This window comes from Erpetoichthys calabaricus, chromosome 3, assembly GCF_900747795.2.
Source record: "Erpetoichthys calabaricus chromosome 3, fErpCal1.3, whole genome shotgun sequence".
In the NCBI taxonomy this organism is placed as follows: domain Eukaryota; kingdom Metazoa; phylum Chordata; class Cladistia; order Polypteriformes; family Polypteridae; genus Erpetoichthys; species Erpetoichthys calabaricus.
In genome coordinates this window covers 273,258,201-273,276,828 of record NC_041396.2, presented here as the reverse complement: position 1 = coordinate 273,276,828, position 18,628 = coordinate 273,258,201, and the positions used below count along the sequence as shown (strand labels likewise).

The 18,628-nt window shown below is 44.1% G+C and overlaps 2 protein-coding genes across 5 annotated transcripts in view; both read left to right on the top strand.

Annotated features, from left to right (window-relative positions):
* The window catches only part of LOC114647606 (zona pellucida sperm-binding protein 3-like), a 53,175-nt gene extending 36,236 nt beyond the window's left edge, over positions 1-16,939 (top strand). The window contains exons 6-9 of one of the 4 annotated variants that reach the window (XM_051925307.1): positions 16,191-16,282; positions 16,354-16,469; positions 16,542-16,658; positions 16,834-16,939. In XM_051925307.1, coding sequence (XP_051781267.1) covers positions 16,191-16,282; positions 16,354-16,469; positions 16,542-16,658; positions 16,834-16,934 — 426 coding nt within the window. In that variant the 3' untranslated portion in view covers positions 16,935-16,939. The remainder of the gene's footprint in view (positions 1-16,190; positions 16,283-16,353; positions 16,470-16,541; positions 16,659-16,833) is intronic. The other 3 variants (XM_051925308.1, XM_051925306.1, XM_051925309.1) reach the window with 3 other exon arrangements.
* The window catches only part of LOC114648946 (zona pellucida sperm-binding protein 3-like), an 86,334-nt gene that overhangs the window by 6,539 nt on the left and 61,167 nt on the right, over positions 1-18,628 (top strand). The gene's annotated exons all lie outside the window — the stretch shown is intronic.

The window sequence follows — 18,628 nt, the reverse complement described above, 5'->3', positions numbered from 1 at the left end:
CCTCCATCACAAAAGCAACCTTTCCTTTTCCAATAGACAACATGGAATGATTCTACTAAAACAATTTTTATCTGTTGATGCAATTTTAATATTTATGTGCCTGACTGCAAAATGATTGGAAGCTGAGTTGCCAGTCATTTAGCTCTTAAACAACTTTGTGAAAAATATTTATCTGTAACTTAACTAAACTTGTTTTAGTAAATATACTGTAGATTACCGGTTAGTGACTTGCTGTAATATTACAGTTAACATGTAAAAATTCGGGAAATTAGTCATTTAATAGCATTGTACTGCAACATCACAGTAATCTGGACCACAAAATTCATGTGAAATCACGGAATGGTTCAGTATTTTGGTTATAATATACAATAATCTGCTACAGTGAAATGCACTAGAAGTAATTTATTGTAAATGTCCAGTCAATTTTTACAGTGTAATGAACATGAATGCATGATTAACATATACTGATTGATTGAAAGTGCACATTTGAACCCTAATTATCAAACACGCGAACAAAAGTGATTAGGACTGCTGTGTAGGAAGAAAGTATTTCTAACATCTGCAGAATGCTAAAGATGGTACAGAAATACAGCTGCAGCTGTTAGTACACGGACAGAGAAACACACACATCAGATACCCATATAAAACATAGATCCACGCATTGCTGACCCGCAAGCTTACCATTTTAATTCCGTGATCGTTAGAAAGAGGCATAGCATTAGGCTCAGAGATCAGAAACGGGAATAACAGGAACCTTTTCTTGGTCATAGAGATGTGAAGCATAGCGACGTTTGAGACTGGCAGAGAGTAGTGCTCGCTTTTTGCCTTGATCACGCCAACTAATGCCTTCAAGAAAGGTGGAACGCATCGCGATTTAGTGAGTGCGATTGGGATAGCGAGCGGCGCAGTTCACCGTAGCCAGCGGTTCAGTTCCCCGGTCCTACCTGCTTGGAGTTTGCATGTTCTCCCCCTGTTCGCGTAGGTTTCCTGTGTGTGTGTGTGTGTGTGTGTGTGTGTGTGGCACCGTGCCCGGGATTGGTTCCCTGCCTTGCGCCCTGTGTTGGCTGGGGTTGTCTCCAGCAGACCCCCGTGACCCTGTGTTCGGATTCAGCGGGTTGGAGGAGATGGATTGGGACAGCACTTTTCTTATATCTCAGACAGATATTGTATTTTTTTTTTTTTTGTTCTTTATTTCGCCTTATACAATTTCTTGTATTAGGAATGTTAGTTTTCGCACGGTGGCGCAGTGGGTAGCGCTGCTGCCTCGCAGTTGGGGGACCTGGGTTCCCTTCCCAGGTCCTCCCTGTGTGGGTTTCCTCCGGGCACTCCGGTTTCCTCCCACCATCTAAAGACATGCTTGTTAGGTGGATTGTCGATTCTAAATTGGCCCTAGTGTGCGCTTGATGTGTGGGTGTGTTTGTGTCCTGCGGTGGGTTGGCACCCTGCCCGGGATTGGTTCCTGCCTTCTGCCCTGTGTTGGCTGGGATTGTCTCCAGCAGACCCCCGTGACCCTGTGTTCCGATTCAGCGGGTTGGAAAATGGATGGATGGATAGTTTTCGCATACCCCTTGGGGTCAGAGCGCAGGGTCAATTGCAGGTTAAGAGTCTTGCTCAAGGGCCCAGCAGAGTAGGCAGTGACGGGGATTCGAACCGGCAACCTTCTGAATACCAGCACAGATCCTTAGCCTCCGCCCTAAATTATGTTACTATTATTACTGCGTAACACGGTGTCGCATTTGTAGGCGTAATTTTATTTTAAGCATTTATATTAAAATAGGCAAAGCAAAATGTTATGTATAGTCGTTAAAAAAAACAAAAAAAAAACTGGTGTGAATCATCTATTATCGCTTCCCGGGTACTCAGTGTGGAGAGTGCTTTGAGTAGTGAGAAAAGCACTATATAAATATCATTATTATTAAAATGTTACTTAACTACACCTAAAATCCTGCCTTTGATTATACCTTTACATTTGTCTTATATATAACATTATAGTAACATGCCCACCTTGGCGTTTTTAACGTTAAGGGCCAGCAGAACACAACTCTATTTTTTCTTTGTGCCAGATGCTGTTTCCATACCATTGTGTGTGCGTACACATGTGAAATCTGAACTTTCCAATTTAGTGATGGGACTTCAAGGTCAATCTAAAATGAAGCTCACCTGTCGTCGGTTTTTTATTAATCATGTATTCGCATTTCTGGTTTGAGCTTTTCCTAGTCAAGGCCATAAGCACATGTGAGCAAAGAGGTAGGAAAAGGCTAGTACCATTTGCTTTATTAATAATAATAATGTCAATAAACACCCAGTGATGCACAGTGTTATAAAGTATTTAGTGTTCATCTTGTTCATATGTGAATTCTGAGAGCCAAGAATTATGCTTGGACATTCCAACATTTAACATTTGGTAATCTGGCCCTCAGAAAAAATAGTGGAAGACCCCTGGTGTACATCCACATATACTCACATTGTGCGAGCTGGGGATGTCATTTAATTTTAACTCAAGTCAAGTCATGTAGCTTTATTGTCTTATAAGCCATAGACAGAACTGCAGCACACAATGGCAGTTCCCAAAGATGGCAGTGCAACACATACACAAAGGGAGGAAAAGTGCAAGACCTATACTGTATTATATTTTAAATAAATAGGTAAGTGAATAGGTAGAAATAATTTGAAATAGACAGTAATAAATAAACAAATAATAACAACCAACAAAAAAAAAAAAACACTAGTAACAAGTGTAACAAATCTACTGCATATAATAAGCCCCAAGGAGCAGATCTGATCGATAGATCAATATTAGGAATACAGTATTCACTACTGACATTACAATGCTGTGTATCTTGATTTTCATAGCCACTGAGGAGGACTGCACTAAAATTGAAAAATCCATCAAGCAAGCTTTTCAAGGAAGAAAGTCCGTGGTTTAATGTTTGTTTCAAAAAAGTGCATAGAGCAGGTAAATTATGTAGAAGATTGTTCTTATAATTGTTTTCAGGCCTTACACTGAAAAGTAAAAACCAGGCACCACAGCAGTTAGTGCTGCTACCATGCAGTGTGTGTGTAGTATGCATGTTCCCTCCATTTTATTGTGGCCTTTTCTTTTAAACATCAAAGTCATTTAAATGTAAAGCTGAGGTGTTGCCATTTATAGCCAGTAGATTTTCCTGACCATCAGAAGATTGCAAGGCACTCACTTAGTGTTTAAATCTGAACAGTAATTAATGGATTTTGTCAGATGTCAAAAGGTGTCAACAGTGACATGATATCAATTGAGACAGAGCAGACACCAGCATCTCAATGATTGATTTGTTTTATGACATCAAAAGTGCATGAAATTGCATGTTTCACTTGTCATTAACAAAGGAGGTACACACATTATTAGTTCAGTATGTTGATATTTACATTAGAGAAGTTTGTACACATATATGTCATGTGCAAAAGTACACCCTTTGAATTTTTTTTACATATCTGGAAATACCAATATTTGATTTTTCATTCAAAAAGTATCCTTAGATAAAGGAGATGTAATTGGGAGGGGAAAAACACAAACTGAACTTGCAAAAAAATATTCAGTGAAAAATGAACAGATATGCCATTTCTTTCTGTGGAAAAAATAAGTCCATCCTTGGCTGTAATAGCTAGTATTGACTTCTCAAGTCGTATAACTGTCTGCCATACAGCAACTTTCCAGCTCTGTGATGTTTGAGGGGGTATTTTGCATTAAAAGCCTGTTTCAAATCCCCCACAGCATCTTAATGGTATTCAGATCTGGGCTTCGACTTAGCTATTCCAGAAGCCCCCTTTCAATCTTTTCAGTCATTCCTTAGTGGATTTATTGGTGGATCATTGTCATGTTTAAAGGTCCACTTCTGACAGATGGTCTCATATTATCCTCAAGCATACTCTAGTGAAATCAAATATGAATTCTTTATTTAACATAGTGGAGGTTGTGATGTTGTCCAGGCCCTGATGCAGAAAAGCAGCCCCAAGCCATAATTTTTCTACCACTATGCTTTAAGGTTAGGATCAAGTTCTTCTGGTCAAATGCTGTCTTTGGTTTTCACTAAAAATGTTTTTGGTACTATGGACAGATATCTTTATCTATGTCTCAATTGTCCAAAGCACATTCTTCCAGAAGTCCTACTGTTTGTTTAGGTATTCATGAGCAAATTATAGCCTTTCCTGGATGTTCCTTCTGGACAGCAAAGTTTTCTTCATGGCACACTTTCCATTTTATATCATTTATATTGACATCCACGGTGACAAGAGGTACCTGTTGGTCCCGTGATGAAACTCTGGGCTTCTTAGTGACTTCTTTTAGCATCTTGCATTTTGCATTTAAGCTAAACTTGCTAAATGCAAAAGCGTTGTGCATCGTGCCCTTGACAAGTCTGCAGTTGTTTGAAATTGTTCTCCATTTGTCAGTAGAGAGGAATCATTGATTTCAAATTGTTTTGGAAATCTTTTTTCCCAGACTCATAGAGATCTGAGGCCTACAGAAAGAAGATTACTGATGCCTTTCAGTCTAGGCATGGCAATAACACACCCCTCAACAACAGAGCAAACCAAACTAAATTTTGCGCCTAAAGAATCCCGATCTTCGTGGCCGCTCTGTTACGCTTTTGTTTCGATTTCTCGGGTGATTGACAAGCAGCCCTGTGCAGCGATTGGTCGAGTCTCTCTTGTTTCGAAGTTTTTGTAAACTTTGACTGGCTGGATCGACATTGCATTTTGATTTCTGTTCTGAAAGACCCGCCTCCCCGCCTAAAAGCGGCAATGTCATGTTTGGAGTTTTATCTTAAAGTGAGCCCGCTGGTACTATAAATATGGAGCTATTACTGTTACTATTAGTACACAAGGATTATAGTGAAGTGAAATAAAACATCCATCCATTTTCCAACCCGCTGAAACCGAACACAGGGTCACGGGGGGTCTGCTGGAGCCAATCCCAGCCAACACAGGGCACAAGGCAGGAACCAATCCCGGGCAGGGTGCCAACCCACTGTAGGACACACACAAACACACCCACACACCAAGCACACACTAGGGCCAATTTAGAATCGCCAATCCACCTAACCTGCATGTCTTTGGACTGTGGGAGGAAACCGGAGTGCCCGGAGGAAACCCACGCAGACAGGGGGAGAACATGCAAACTCCACACAGGGAGGACCCGGGAAGCAAACCCAGGTCCCCAGATCTCCCAACTGCGAGGCAGCAGCGCTACCCACTGTGTGATATTTAACATGGGCGGCACGGTGGCAAAGGTTAATTTGAAAAAAATTGGTGCAGACTACATGGAGGTTGTAACCTATTAGTTGTTCCCTGAAGGCCAATTTGTAATATTCTGAAATTTATTTTAATGTCAGTTTTTGGTAACCTAAACTTTAAATGTAAATGTCTGTCAGTTTCCTGTGGATCTGTTTCAGGTCGCTCATTGCATTCCAGCTGGTTAAATTTGAAGAAAAACTTGTGCTGTAAAACTTTGGAATGGAACTGTAACTTTCTCTTGGTTTATCTAATTTATTCAGCTTGAACCCTGTGCCACAGTTCCGCCACGAGACCTCCGGCGAACTGACCCTCAAGGTCTCCGCCGAGGCGATCCAGGTTGCCAAGGCAAAAGGCCTGAGTGGCTTTGTGCCGTTCAGGGTCAAGTCGGCCGAGAAGGTCAGGGAGCAGGCCAGGAGACAAGTGCGGGCAGCAGGTGGTGACCCCGGGGACTCCAAGCTGGTGCGCAGCAAAGATGGCCAGGTGTCGGATAGCCTGGTGGCAAGCAATAAAAACACCCTGGAGTCCTATGCCTGGCTCTTTCCCGACGTGAAAAAGGCCATCCGTCATCGACGGGAGAGAGATGGGTCGGCCAGGACTCTGGAGGAGGGCAAGAGGCTCGTCGGCTTCGGCCAACACGGACACCTGACGTTTGAGGCCCTTTACGATACAGAAGATCGGGAGGCCAAGAGGTGAGAGACTTTTGGGTGGGGTCCGAGGGGAAGGGCACAACAACGTAGTTGGGACCCTGCTTCCATTTGTTCACCTGTTACCGTTCCTGCTGTTGTACCCTAATGCAGTTACACCAAATGGCTCCGGCACCAGACCACCAAAGTCGGGTCCAAGATGCATGCGCTCCAGCTATATGTGTGGCAGAGAGACAAGGCGAAGGCAGCAGCAACCTCCTCCCTTCCCAAAACCACCACTTATGCCCCCACCGCCTCTCTCTGCAGCAGCCTCCGTCGTCGAGATTCCCGATGACGTGATGTTGTCGACCAGCATGGAGTTGGAGGCTGGTAAGTGACAGCCACCCATGGAAACCGGTGGTGGCGCCTTCACTTTTTCTGTTTAACCTGTTATTTGTTTGTTAACCTTCCCCAGCATCTACCTCCCAAATTCAGTCTGCAACCAGTGGCGGGCCCATGGCATCCCAGCGCTCCCAACTGATGGCTGATCCGGGAAAGCAGTCTTCGCAAACGCTGTCTGTAGCCAGGAGAGAGGTGAGTTAAAAGGATGTGTTTTTTTGAATTGCATTGCCGGGAAAGGACCCGGCCCTGTCTCTTTTTGTTTATTTTTCTGTTGCTCTCGCTCTGTTTCTGTCTGTCTCTCTCTCGCACACACAGCTACTTTTGCCCGAGGGGTGGAGGACTACACTACCAAAGGAACAGCATGTGTGGTTGTCGGGTCCTTTTCACCAGGGGCAAGGATGGAAAGCCTGTGCTGACCTCCAACCTTCGCCTTTGGTGGCATCCTCCTGGCCCCCGCAACGTGCACCTACATCGCCCGACACCTTTTTTTCAGTGCCCATTCTTCTTGTGGATGCCCTACTGCATGTGGGGCTACAAGCTCTCGTGCACAGTGTGCAGCCACAGGTTGTCGGGAGCCGGACTCTACAGGACTGTCTGGAGGGTCTTGGACACACACAGATGGTACTTTATGGCCACAGAGTACTTTGGAGTGCCGGTGCTGCAGGAAGAAGGTGGCAGGCTGGTCACAGGATGTCTTGGATCAGCTGCACCACACCCACCGTAATGACTTTCCAGCTATCCTGACTTACAGGTCAGACAATGAGTCTCCAATGGCTGGGTCAACTCTCCACAGGTAGACAGGCACACACGGGCAGTCCTAACGTCTCTGTTCTGTCTCTAACACAGGTTATCCTGCGACAAAAAGTTCATCGGGCAGATGCGTCAGCGCACACTGGGCAACAGGGCCAGACAGCTGCGCAGATATCTGCTCAAGGAGCACACCAGGTCCTGGTTGACGCGGTCCAAAAAGTTCATGTTCACGGTCACCAAGTTCATCACATTGGGTGCCAAGCCATCTGCCACTCCGCCTCTACCACCACGGATGACCCTGGTTCCTGGTGCAAAGTGGTTGCTGTCCATCTATGCCAGGGAGGTGGCTTCGAGGCTAGAAGAGACCAAGGCCTGGATCACCTCCATTTTTGGTCTATCTTAAAGAAGGACTCAACCAAGAAGGTGAGAGATCGCCATCCCCTCCTTCCTTTCCTTCCAGCTTGGTCACCTGAACAATGAAAGGGAAAACTGACTAAAACTCGCTGGTGCCGCGGAAGGAACGGCAGTCTGGGTGACCAACGGGGGGAACGAGCACGGTCAGATATTGATCAGCGTCCTCACTGCAGCCGAGGGCGCTGGCCTGCACCCCATGGCCACCCGGCTGATGCAGCGATACCGTGATGCCGGTGTGTCCCCGCCTCTGGTCCTCTATGTAGACCGAGACTGCTGTTCCCACGGGGGACCGTGCAAGGTGTCCCTCTTATTCAACCAGTGGGATCAGCTAGTAGTGCGGATCGACGTGTGGCACCTGATGCGACGCTTCACAGCGGGTGTTAACACGGAGAGCCACCCACTATACAGCCTCTTCATGGCGCGTCTCTCGTTCTGCATTTTTAAGTGGGACCAGGGAGACGTTGCCCGGCTGCGACAGGCCAAGGCTGGCGAGGCGGGGAAGGATCCCAGAGGCTCCGGCTACGGAAATATCCCGTTAAAGGAGCTGGCCCGCCACTGCTGCCGCCGCACACGTGGGGTGGAGGAGACTGGCCGGCTCATTGACGAGATTCTGGAGGCCTTTGGGGACACCACCGACACCATGGGTTTCCTGCTTTTGGACCGCGAGAAGATCCGGGAAATCTGGAACACCGAGGCGCCACCTTCACTGCATCTAGGACCCACCCGGCATGCACCTGTACATACAGATCGGGCGGCTGGTCAAAGGGGGGGGGATCACACTGCCGGTGTTCAGGTGTGCGTGAGGTTCAACTTCCTTAGTCGTTCACCTGCATCTGGACCGCTTCATAGCTGGTAACAGTGACCAGAAACTTTTTTTTTTTTTTTTTGACAATTACACCCAGCCTGCGAAGTACACTGGTGAGGCGGGCGTCGAGCCCTGTCAGTCTGTCTCTCACTCTCTCCCTCCCCTCCCCCCTTTTCATTTTAAAACCGTTCCCTCTTTTTCACAGGTGCGCTTATTGGCATCCAGTACATATTTTCGCAGACTGGTCGAGTGCTGGAGGAAGTGATGGGCAGGGATCCCGACGCTCCGGATGGGACTCGTACAGACGACGAGGGCTTCCAAGAGGACGAGGTAGAGGAACCTCTGGACAACACACTCTTTGGCCTTGAGGAGGACTTCGCCCGACAACCGTTGTCGTCTGACAAGTCCCAGTTACGCCCTGCCATCGGAGCCTCAGTCTGGGCCAGCCGACCAGGAGACCTCCCCTGGAAACGAGGCCATTCAAAGGGTGTCCCACGAGCCGGTAAGTCTCTCTCGACGAGTCGTGGTATACCTGTGGAATATCTGAGTGCTCCCCTTTCTCACTTTCGCTCTTTCCCCCCCAACAGAATAGCCTTGGACAGGACACTGGCCCAGGTTACCAGCACGTGGTCAACCTGGCCTTAAGTCTCTTGAAGCTGTGTCACCATCCCTACGTGACACAGCAGCAAGTGGTGGAGATCGTCGCCCTCTGGGAACGATTGCCGGAGGGCGACAAGGCCCCAGTTCGCTTCCCGCCACGCCACCAGGAAAGACTGGTGAAGGGGAGGTTCCGATGCAAGCACTCGCAGACCAGTGTCACACTGGGAGTGGAGAGCTTGCGATGGTAGGTGCTCAACCTTTTTGTCATGGCCTCTTTCCTTTTGATCGGATATCGATGGCAGGACTGACTGACTGACTCTCTCTCTCTCAAAAACCCCTGAATTTTGTAGGTGTATGGTCGGCCAAGGCCTGTCAAGCCGCACAGATGCCAAACATCAGCCGCCTTGTGGAGACCATTTGTATAGAGCTGTCCAGGATTCACCCCGAAGGAACCACCATCAGCGGCGTGGGGGTGAACCACTGGGCAGCTGTGATGCGTGATTATATCTGCATCCAAGAAAACATACTGACAAACCCGGTACTCCTGGCCCAGACACGTATCCAGTTATTCCCCCTCAATCGGTGCACAATGTTAAGTACACACTGCACAAGTGGGGTTCACCATGCCCCTCTCCTCCCTCCAACCCTGACTTACTTTGCTTTGTCTCTGTAGGCACTATGCTCGAACCAGGGAGCTGGTACGGCGGGCTCTGGAGATGGCCATGCCATTGTGAACCAGCTCGGCCTTTCTTCGGAGCCCGCCCCTGTCATACGACCCACGGGCCCTTAGCAGTCCGCTGCAGAACAGTATCCGTACCCAGACCCACCTGACCTGTCTGTTCAGGCAACGCAGCGACCTAGGAGCCCCGTGGATGTGGCACCGCAAATTGTGGCACGCAGGGGAGGGGATTGCCCAACAAGAAGCACCCACCACCCAGCCACTCCTCCTGCCGGCTGACACTGCCGCTCCTCCACTTCGGTACCCCGCACCACTGCCTGGTGGCGGAAGAAAAAGCAGGAGGCGGACGAGCTGGCACGACAGCAAGGAATCTTCCCCCAAACAAAGACAAAGTAGAGGCCTATGTTTGCCAGCTCTATAGCCAACCAAAAACAAGAGTTTGGCCACAGCTGCTTTTAAGGGGGAATTCTTTTGCTCCACCTCAGGCAGCAGAACAGTCCAGGAGTGGCTGGAGGAGGGAGAGAAAATTGTGCCGGGGGGATAGCCATTAAAGAATTTTATTTATTTTGTAGATGGGCCCATACAGTGCTTTTTTGTTCACGAGGAGGCCTGCTACTGCCTAGCACTTTGTATGTTGGCAGAAAGGGAGGCCTTCTTTTTTCAAGCTTTTTTTTTTTTTTGGGGCAATCTTTGCAAATGTCTGGCACTTTATATGTTGGCAGGCCTCCTCCTCAATTTTATTTTTAATTTTGGGCTTCAACTGCAGGTTGGCTTTTTTTTTTTTTTTTTTTTTTTTTATTGGAAAAATTGTTTATGTATATAGTTCCTTGGATTGTTTGATTTTTATTTATTGCATGTTGATGGATTTCTATTTATATGTATATATTTCATTTTATAAACCTTGTTGATTTGAATTGTTGTCTGTCCTGCTGCCACTTTAAGGGTTCTCTGTTTGTTTACCTTCCCGTGACCACATGGCTAATCGGTTTTGCGTCCACCCTTTTCACCTTTTACGGACCCGGCTCTGCAGAGCAGGTGGCCTTCTTCCGCCACGAAGATCGGCTCACATTTTAAGAACATTCTTCCATTCTTCTCTGCAGATCCTCAAGCTTTGCTAGTTTGGATGGAAACAATCAATGGACAGATATTTTCATGTTTCTTCAGAGATGTTCAATTGGATTCATTCTGAGCTCTGGCTGGCCACTCGAGGATATTCCACGAGTTGTCCTTAAACCATTAATGTGTTGTCTTTGCTTTGTGATTCCTTTTGGAAGGTGAACCTTTGACCCAATCTGAGGTCCAGAATGCTCTGGAGCAGGTAGTCATTACCTGGTCCATTCACCTTTCTCTTGACCCTGACTAGTCTCCTAGTCATCAATGTCACAGTATGATTTTGCTACCACCATGCTTCACCATTGATATAGTATTTGCACAGGTTATGAGCAATGCCTGGTTTCCTACAGACATGACACTAATCTTGGTTTCATCATAGCAGAGCATCTTCTTTTTAAAAGCCTTTTAGGTGTTTCTTTGTAACTTCCAAGTGGACTTGTCTTTTACTGAGGAGTATTGCAGTGATAGCTCTCCTTCTGGAAGTTTCTCCTTTCTCCACACAAATTAACTGGAGTGCAACTAGAGTGACCAACAAGTTCGTTGACACCACCCTTTGCACGACCCTTCTCTTCTGATTGTTCAGTTTTCCTGGGTGGCCAGCTCTAGACAGAGTTGTAACTTTTCCAAACTTCATCCATTAAATAACTATGGAAGCAACTGTTCTCTGGGGAACCTTCATTTCTGCAGATTTTTTTTTTTTTAATCTTTCTCCAGATCTGTGCTTTGACACAATCTTATTTCAACTGCAAGTAATTCTTTTGATCTCATGGTTGGGTTTCTGATCATGATACGCATTATCAACTGTGAGACCTTCTATGAACAGGTGTGTGCCTTTCCTAATCATTCCCCCCAATTAAATTGCCCACAGGTGGGCTTGAAACAAGGAATAGAAACTTCTTCACGACGATCAATTTAATAGGGTACACCTGAGCCAAATATGAAACATCAGAGCAAAGGGTCTGAATGCTTGTGTCAGTGACATATGTCAGTTTTTTTGTACTGTATTTTTATTGTATGGTGTGGCATATTGGTGCAGTAGGCCGCATCAATCCTGGGTTCAAATCCAGTATCTGTTTTGTGGAGTTTGCATATTCTTCCTGTGTGTTTTTCTCTGGGTACATTTTGTAGTCTTCCTTACTTATCCCCAAGGACATGCTGGCTAGAATAACCAGTCAAGTTAAATTGTCCATATCTGGACATATGTGAGAGTGAGCCCTGCAATGAACCTCTTGATTTGACAGTGTTGCCTCTGACTCCAAATTCTATTAAGCAGATTTTAAGAATGTTTTGTTGCTGCCATTTTTGAAGTAATGTTTTTTCCATTAGCCTTATTAGCTGAAGTTTCATGTAGTAACTCTACTAGCGGTGGTGCTATTACTGTGTGTACAGAGTACAATGAAATTCTTACTTGCATGTCTGAACAACATGAAACACATCACTACTCTACAGCACCAAGATACACAAGCCTGTTTGATTAGCTTTGGATTTAATTCATAAGCTGCTTTCAAGTGTGAGCAGTTTCTGTTGTACAGACTTTGGTCCCTTCAACTAACGCAGACTTCTGAGGATACCTTAATTCCCACTAGCTCTCTGTTAGAAGACTGCTGGAGTTTTTGTTCATCCAGAAATTACTGAGATAAAACTCTTCTAACACCAACAATGGAATTATTTACACACCTCTGATTTGAACTGCAAGGATAAATCTGTGTGTTTTAAATCTAAGAGTCGATGTTATAAAGTAAAACCTGGAGAGACACAAGTCACAGGACAAATAAGCTAAAACTTTACAGAAGGTGATCAAGTCAGAAGTTTTGTTTTCTATTTTATAAGCAATGTTCATTAAAAAAGAGGGATGAACAACCAAATATGAAAGGTGCAGACCTCAAAATGAAAAAGTCTTGAATATGCCAGTGCCCCAGCCCCAATTCACAACATTAACTGCCTATAAAGTAAAGTCTTCCAGCAATATATCAAATATCGCTCCTGTTTTTTCCAGCAAAATGCCAGAAGGATCTTATTAGCTGAATAATTTAATGAAATTAGTACCCTTTTAATGGTTTGAAAGGAGTACAAAGTAAAACCCAAAAGTAATAAAAGCTATAGAGAACAAGGAATACAAACATTAAAAGCAAATGAAAAAGAAGTAGAGATGTAGGACCACAAAAATGAGGCAGGCAGGAGGACAGAATCAGTACCTGTGACCAAAGGGGAAAAGCCAGAACTGAGTAAAAACCCTTGTCCAATAGGAAAAGCTATTAATATTTAACATAATTTATTAATATATATAGGAAATTAAAAACTTCAACTATTTATACAAAATTCTAAATTACCAAAATTGTAAAATTAGCAAAATTTTACTTTAGGCAATTCAATAAAAAATAAGTCCAAGTCCACTAAACCAAGAGCCATAAAACTGGAAAGCAAGAGCTAATCCCAAACACCAGAAGATCAAACAAAAAATTGTCAAAACACCAATTTCATGAAAGGATATCCACAAAACTGAGCCAATAACACTTGAGAATAAATTAGCCAATGCCACTGGACTTAGCTTATGGCAGCAGGTGCCTTAAATAGGGCTTTCAGGTAATACCTGAGCAGGTAATTATGGGGAAAGGCACCAAGCAAAATTATCAAAAACTCCAAACATATGCACAAAAAGAAAAAGAAGAAAGTATGTGTCTGACATCAGGTTTCTTCTACAAATATTTCTAGGCCTTTAATCATATTCTCATAAATAAAAAGCAGTACATTATATAAAGTCAGTCATTACGTTCCAATTTTAAGTTGCAGAAGTCCTTGCTGTGCATTTTCATGTATAAAAGAAATTCCTCTGACATACTTGTGTGCCATTCATCTTGGTCCTACTTTGCAATAATAATAGCGACGAAGGGAATTTCTATTCCGGTTTGAGGAGGAGGGCCAAAAATGACAGTGGATGACTTTGGAGCAACACTGACTGACATCATGCCAGATGAGAGCAAGTAAAAGCAATCCTTTACTTTTCCAGTAATTGTTTAGTCAGAGTAGATATTCAGGATAAAAGAAGGAGATGTTCTACAGATTGAAGTCTTTAAGTTGAAGGAGGCTCTGAAAGTTGATTCTGCTCATGTGGCATAACTGAAAGCCGGCATGAGCACCACAGCTTGGCCGTATACATTCGTTATCTTAGCAAATAATTTCCAAGTGTAACTAAGGAATCTAACAGGAAGAAAGAAGCAGCAGTCATTTATATGGATTCATAAAGTTGTCACAATTTATGTATGAATGCTGTACTCGGAATAGAACAAAAACAAGTCCAATTTCAGCTTTGTTGTCTGTAGGACTTGGAGAGTTAGCTCAACAAATATCGTACTTTTAACCAAGACCTTGATACCTAAAGCAACAAAACATTATTAGTATGATCAATTCATTCACCAAACCTCTTTAATATGAATGTAGAGCAGTGGAAACTGAAGCTGACCCCGGAAATAAAGGCCAAAAAGCAGGAACCAACCCTAGATGTTGTGTCAGGCCATTACGAGGGATATGTGGAATCTCACTGAATCCAGGGCAATTTCAAGTTACAAATTAACCTAACCTTAACATTTATGGAATATAAGGAAGGAAGATTACCAGGAGGTAAAGGGAAAATAAGTCAATTGCCACAGAGTCAGCAAGTTTGAATCTGAATCCTGGAGTTATCAGTATGTAGCAGTAACCACTGAACCAACATGTCGTCCTTGTTGTAATAATGATGATGGACACTTTTTGAAAAGTTTTACTTCCCAGAAAATTTTTGGTAATTATAATAGACAGCTTTAAGTTGAACAGAAAGTTAATTGTAGAATGCTGTATCACTCAGGAGTTTGGAGAAACATGAAATTAACTTTTTTTTTTTTTGATTCAGCATCCTCCGCATCAAAAGGAGTCAGATGAGGTGGCTTGGGCATCTGATCAGGATGCCTCCTGGACGCCTCCCTGGTGAGGTGTTCCAGGCACGTCTAACCGGGAGGAGACCCGGGGAAGACCCAGGACACGCTGGAGGAACTATGTCTCTCGGCTGGCCTGGGAACGCCTTGGGATTCTCCCGGAAGAGCTAGAAGAAGTAGCCACGGAGAGGGAAGTCTTGGCATCTCTGCTCAAGCTGCTGCCCCTGCGACCCGACCTCGGATAAGCGGAAGAGGATGGATGGATGGATGGATGTTTAATCTCTTAAGGATGTTGACAGTTTGCATTAGTTCAACTGAGCTAAAAATGCTTTGCTGCTGATTTTTATTTTGTACTCAGCACCTGACACTTGTCATCTCAGAGTCCAACAACAGTTGACCAGCACTGACTAATTCCACCTGTCCTGATACTGTTTTTTTATTATTGCAATATCCTGGTGAAAACTTTCACCATGTTCATTATTGACTGAACTGTACTGTACTGAAGTGTACTGATTTTACAGCATGTCATTATCCAGTTGGGCGTAGTTTGGTATTCTGTAGTTGCCAACAACACTCTTAAATACCTTCCATGTGATTTCCTTCAGACCCACTAGCAGATCTTCAGATATCTTTTCATTGATGACATGTCTGATTTGAAGACCAACAAAATGCATTCTGAAATCTTACCATACCATTCTCCAACCCGCTGAATCCAAACACAGGGTCACGGGGGTGTGCTGGAGCCAATCCCAACCAACATAGGGCGCAAGGCAAGAACCAATACTGGGCAGGGCGCCAGCCCACCGCAGGACACACACACACACACCAAGCACACATTAGGGGCAATTAAGGATCGCCAATACACCTAACCTGCATGTCTTTGGACCATGGGAGGAAACCCACACAGACACGGGGAGGGGAGAACATGCAAACTCCATGCAGGGAGGATCCAGGAAGCAAACCCGGATACTCTTTACTGCGAGGCATCAGTGCTACCACTGTGCCACCGTGCCACTCATTCTGAAATCTTGGTATTAGGTATTTAAGGAAACATCTGTCTCAAATATTGAAATCCTTCACAAAATTCATCAATTTCACAACAGTTTTTTGTCATTCTAGGTTTAATATGAAGAGGCAATATTAATAACTTTGTTTGGTTAAGAACTGTCAAAGGAGGTGTTAGATTGATTTATGACTTTAAGCCCCGCCCCCAAATATGAAAATATGATTTATGAAAATATAATTTATGTAAATATAAAAATATGAACATTTATGAAACTATAAAAATATGGATTACGTTATCATACACCTTCATTGGCAACCATGGGTGAGGAATATAAACCGGACACTTGCCTCAAGGCAATTTTTCATCTTGTAACTCTGAGCTATTGTGTGTTTCATTGACGGCAAAACAACCAACTCCAATTCCCACTTTGCAACTCCCAGAGTTAATTCATCCATCCTTCAGTTTGAACTTGATGCTTTCAGGTTCTATGATGTGGCTACAAGCTCGGTAAGATGGCTGTGTAGTCATAGTTAAGGCACATCCATGTAGTGGGGGGTTAGGGGGGGATGTTTTTGAATGGGTATCACTTCATCTAGAAGGCTGGTTTCTTGTATGCTTTCAGATCTTCATTACTTGTACTCTGAAGGTGACATTGGCTTCTCAGGCTACTGACTCCTTGAACAAGGCCTGTTCTTATGTACCTGGACTGAGCCAGTAAGTTCTGCAGCATTAACTTGTCTAGAATCCTACTTCTAAACATGTCTGACAGTCATACCTTCTTGAAGGTGGACATCTGTAGATGGCAGTGACCAGGTATGCAGTTGCTGTGATACCAACTGTGTTGCTAGCATCCCTGGAAGGAAGAGAGCAGAGAAACTTAAACCAAGACCAAGGAGGAGTGGTAGGTGTCTACTGCAAATATCCTTTTGGAGATGATGCATATGTGAAGCTAATGGCTTGCTCATCTCTTAAGCCCTAACCATACCTGCTGAGTGGGAGAAGACCCTTGTTGTGGGCCCCCTATTCCTGGAAGGGCAACGTCAACCTGTGGTGTCAGAACATCTGACTGCAATGGAAGCACAACCATCCGGTGAGCTCTCAAAGTTGAATCTCCAGTGAGGTGGAATGTATGGTATCTAATGGCTAATCAACCTCTGCACCATCTCTAAACTGATCACTTCTTGGATGTACAGTATAATGACCTTGCTATCAAAGCTAGTCCTATGTATTTTAGCAGTGTGTTCATTGACCTTCTCTATTTACAGGTTCCTCTGTGCTGATCCTGGGTTTAGTGTTGGGGGTATTGGCTCTGGTATGTTCTGCTTTCCTTGGTTTCTTGTACCAGAAACATTTAACTTCTAATTAAACTGGCTGGAAAAACCTTTTTGTGATTAATTTGTAATATGTGTAAGAGGTTAAACCTTGCAACTACTTTAAGAACCAAGTTTTCCTCCATCACAAAATTTAAGTGGTGTTTAGGAAATAACTACCCTTGTCAGATTATCTTGTATTGCTGCTTTGAGAATGAAAGGGTATAATTTTAAGATAAAGAATCTGGAGTGCTTCAACTTAACTTCTTTTGCCTTAGTTTTAATCAACTCGACTCAGACCCCTTAGTTCTTTTTATTTCCTTAATTAACATCCCTGGTAAACTTTCTAGGGGTGACTCTACAAACCCTAGATCAAGGGTACTGTAAATGGCCCTTTGTAGATGACCTGCATGCTTAACACTAGAATTCCTGAAGCCTATGAAAACTCAATCCCAGCCCACCTTAAATCCTTTCGCACCCCTCCATCGGCATAGGACAGCAGGCAGCTTGATGCATTTGCAACAAAACTATCAACCTCCTTGATGGAGCTCAACTCGGGCAATAACTTCTCCCTGCTCAAGCCAAGGCTCCTTATCTGTGTTTTGAGGTCAGGTGTTATAGGGTAAATATACCAGTATAAGGTTATTTGGAATACAGGTGTGTTCTGTCTACAAAAACCTGGATAAGTGTAGGATGAGAAATGCTGAACACATACCTAAACTAGAAACTTTTTTTCCATGTTATACTAATGAGACTGTATGAATTTAGTCTAAATATCAAACATGTATATACAAGAATATAACAAAAAAACATTGTTTACATGTGCCTCAGTTACTTGAGCTCCAATGTCAATCACCAGGGAGTTTACACATTCTTGAATGGTGCAGAGGTAAGAACTGCTGCCTTTATAACCCGAAGGTCCTGGGTTTGAGACTAAGCACTGTTTGAGTAATGAGCTGCTATTTCTACAATAGACTTGAGTAACACCCAGTGTAAATTTTTAGCTGCTTGTAAGAGGTGTGGGTTTTATGATATTTATATGGTACAATAAACTTGCCTTCCCTTCTGTGTTGATGGAGATAAATACCATTCTTAAGAGCAGTGCTGTGGCTGAAACTTGCTCAGAACTATTGTACAGGCAAAGATGTGATGTCCTATGATTGCTATCGGACTGGACAAAGGCCGGGCCATAGCAACAGCGTACTTTTGCCAGCTAATAGACTGCTGCAATGCAACTCTACTTGGCACCATAAGTAAAATGGGACTTCCATCTGAAGCTAAAGTCACTTCAGTCCATGACCATTTCACGGTTTAGTGTTTGGATCTGACAGGGCCGTGTTGCGTTTGTGCCCAACCTTTACATTGGCTGTTACAATCAAAGGCTTTTTGGGTGTAGACAGTCAGCATATGACTGAGAGCTAAATAGCAGTGTGGTGAATTGCTCATGTACTGAAATGACTGCTTGGCACCATAAACTAAAATGGAACTTCCATCTGCAGCTAGAGTTGTGTTGCAGCAGTCTATTTCCTGGCAGAAGTGCTGTGAAGAAGCAGTCTGTTGCTATTGTCCTGCCTTTGTTTAGTTTGATACCGGTCACAGGATATCTGATTGCCAGTACAATACATCGTTCTGAACAGGCATCACACATAGCGCTGCTCTTGTGAAAAGAATGGAGATAAATGCCATCAACTCGGTGGGAGAGGCAAGTTCATTGTACCATGTCAACCTCAGAATAAAACAAGGGCTAACT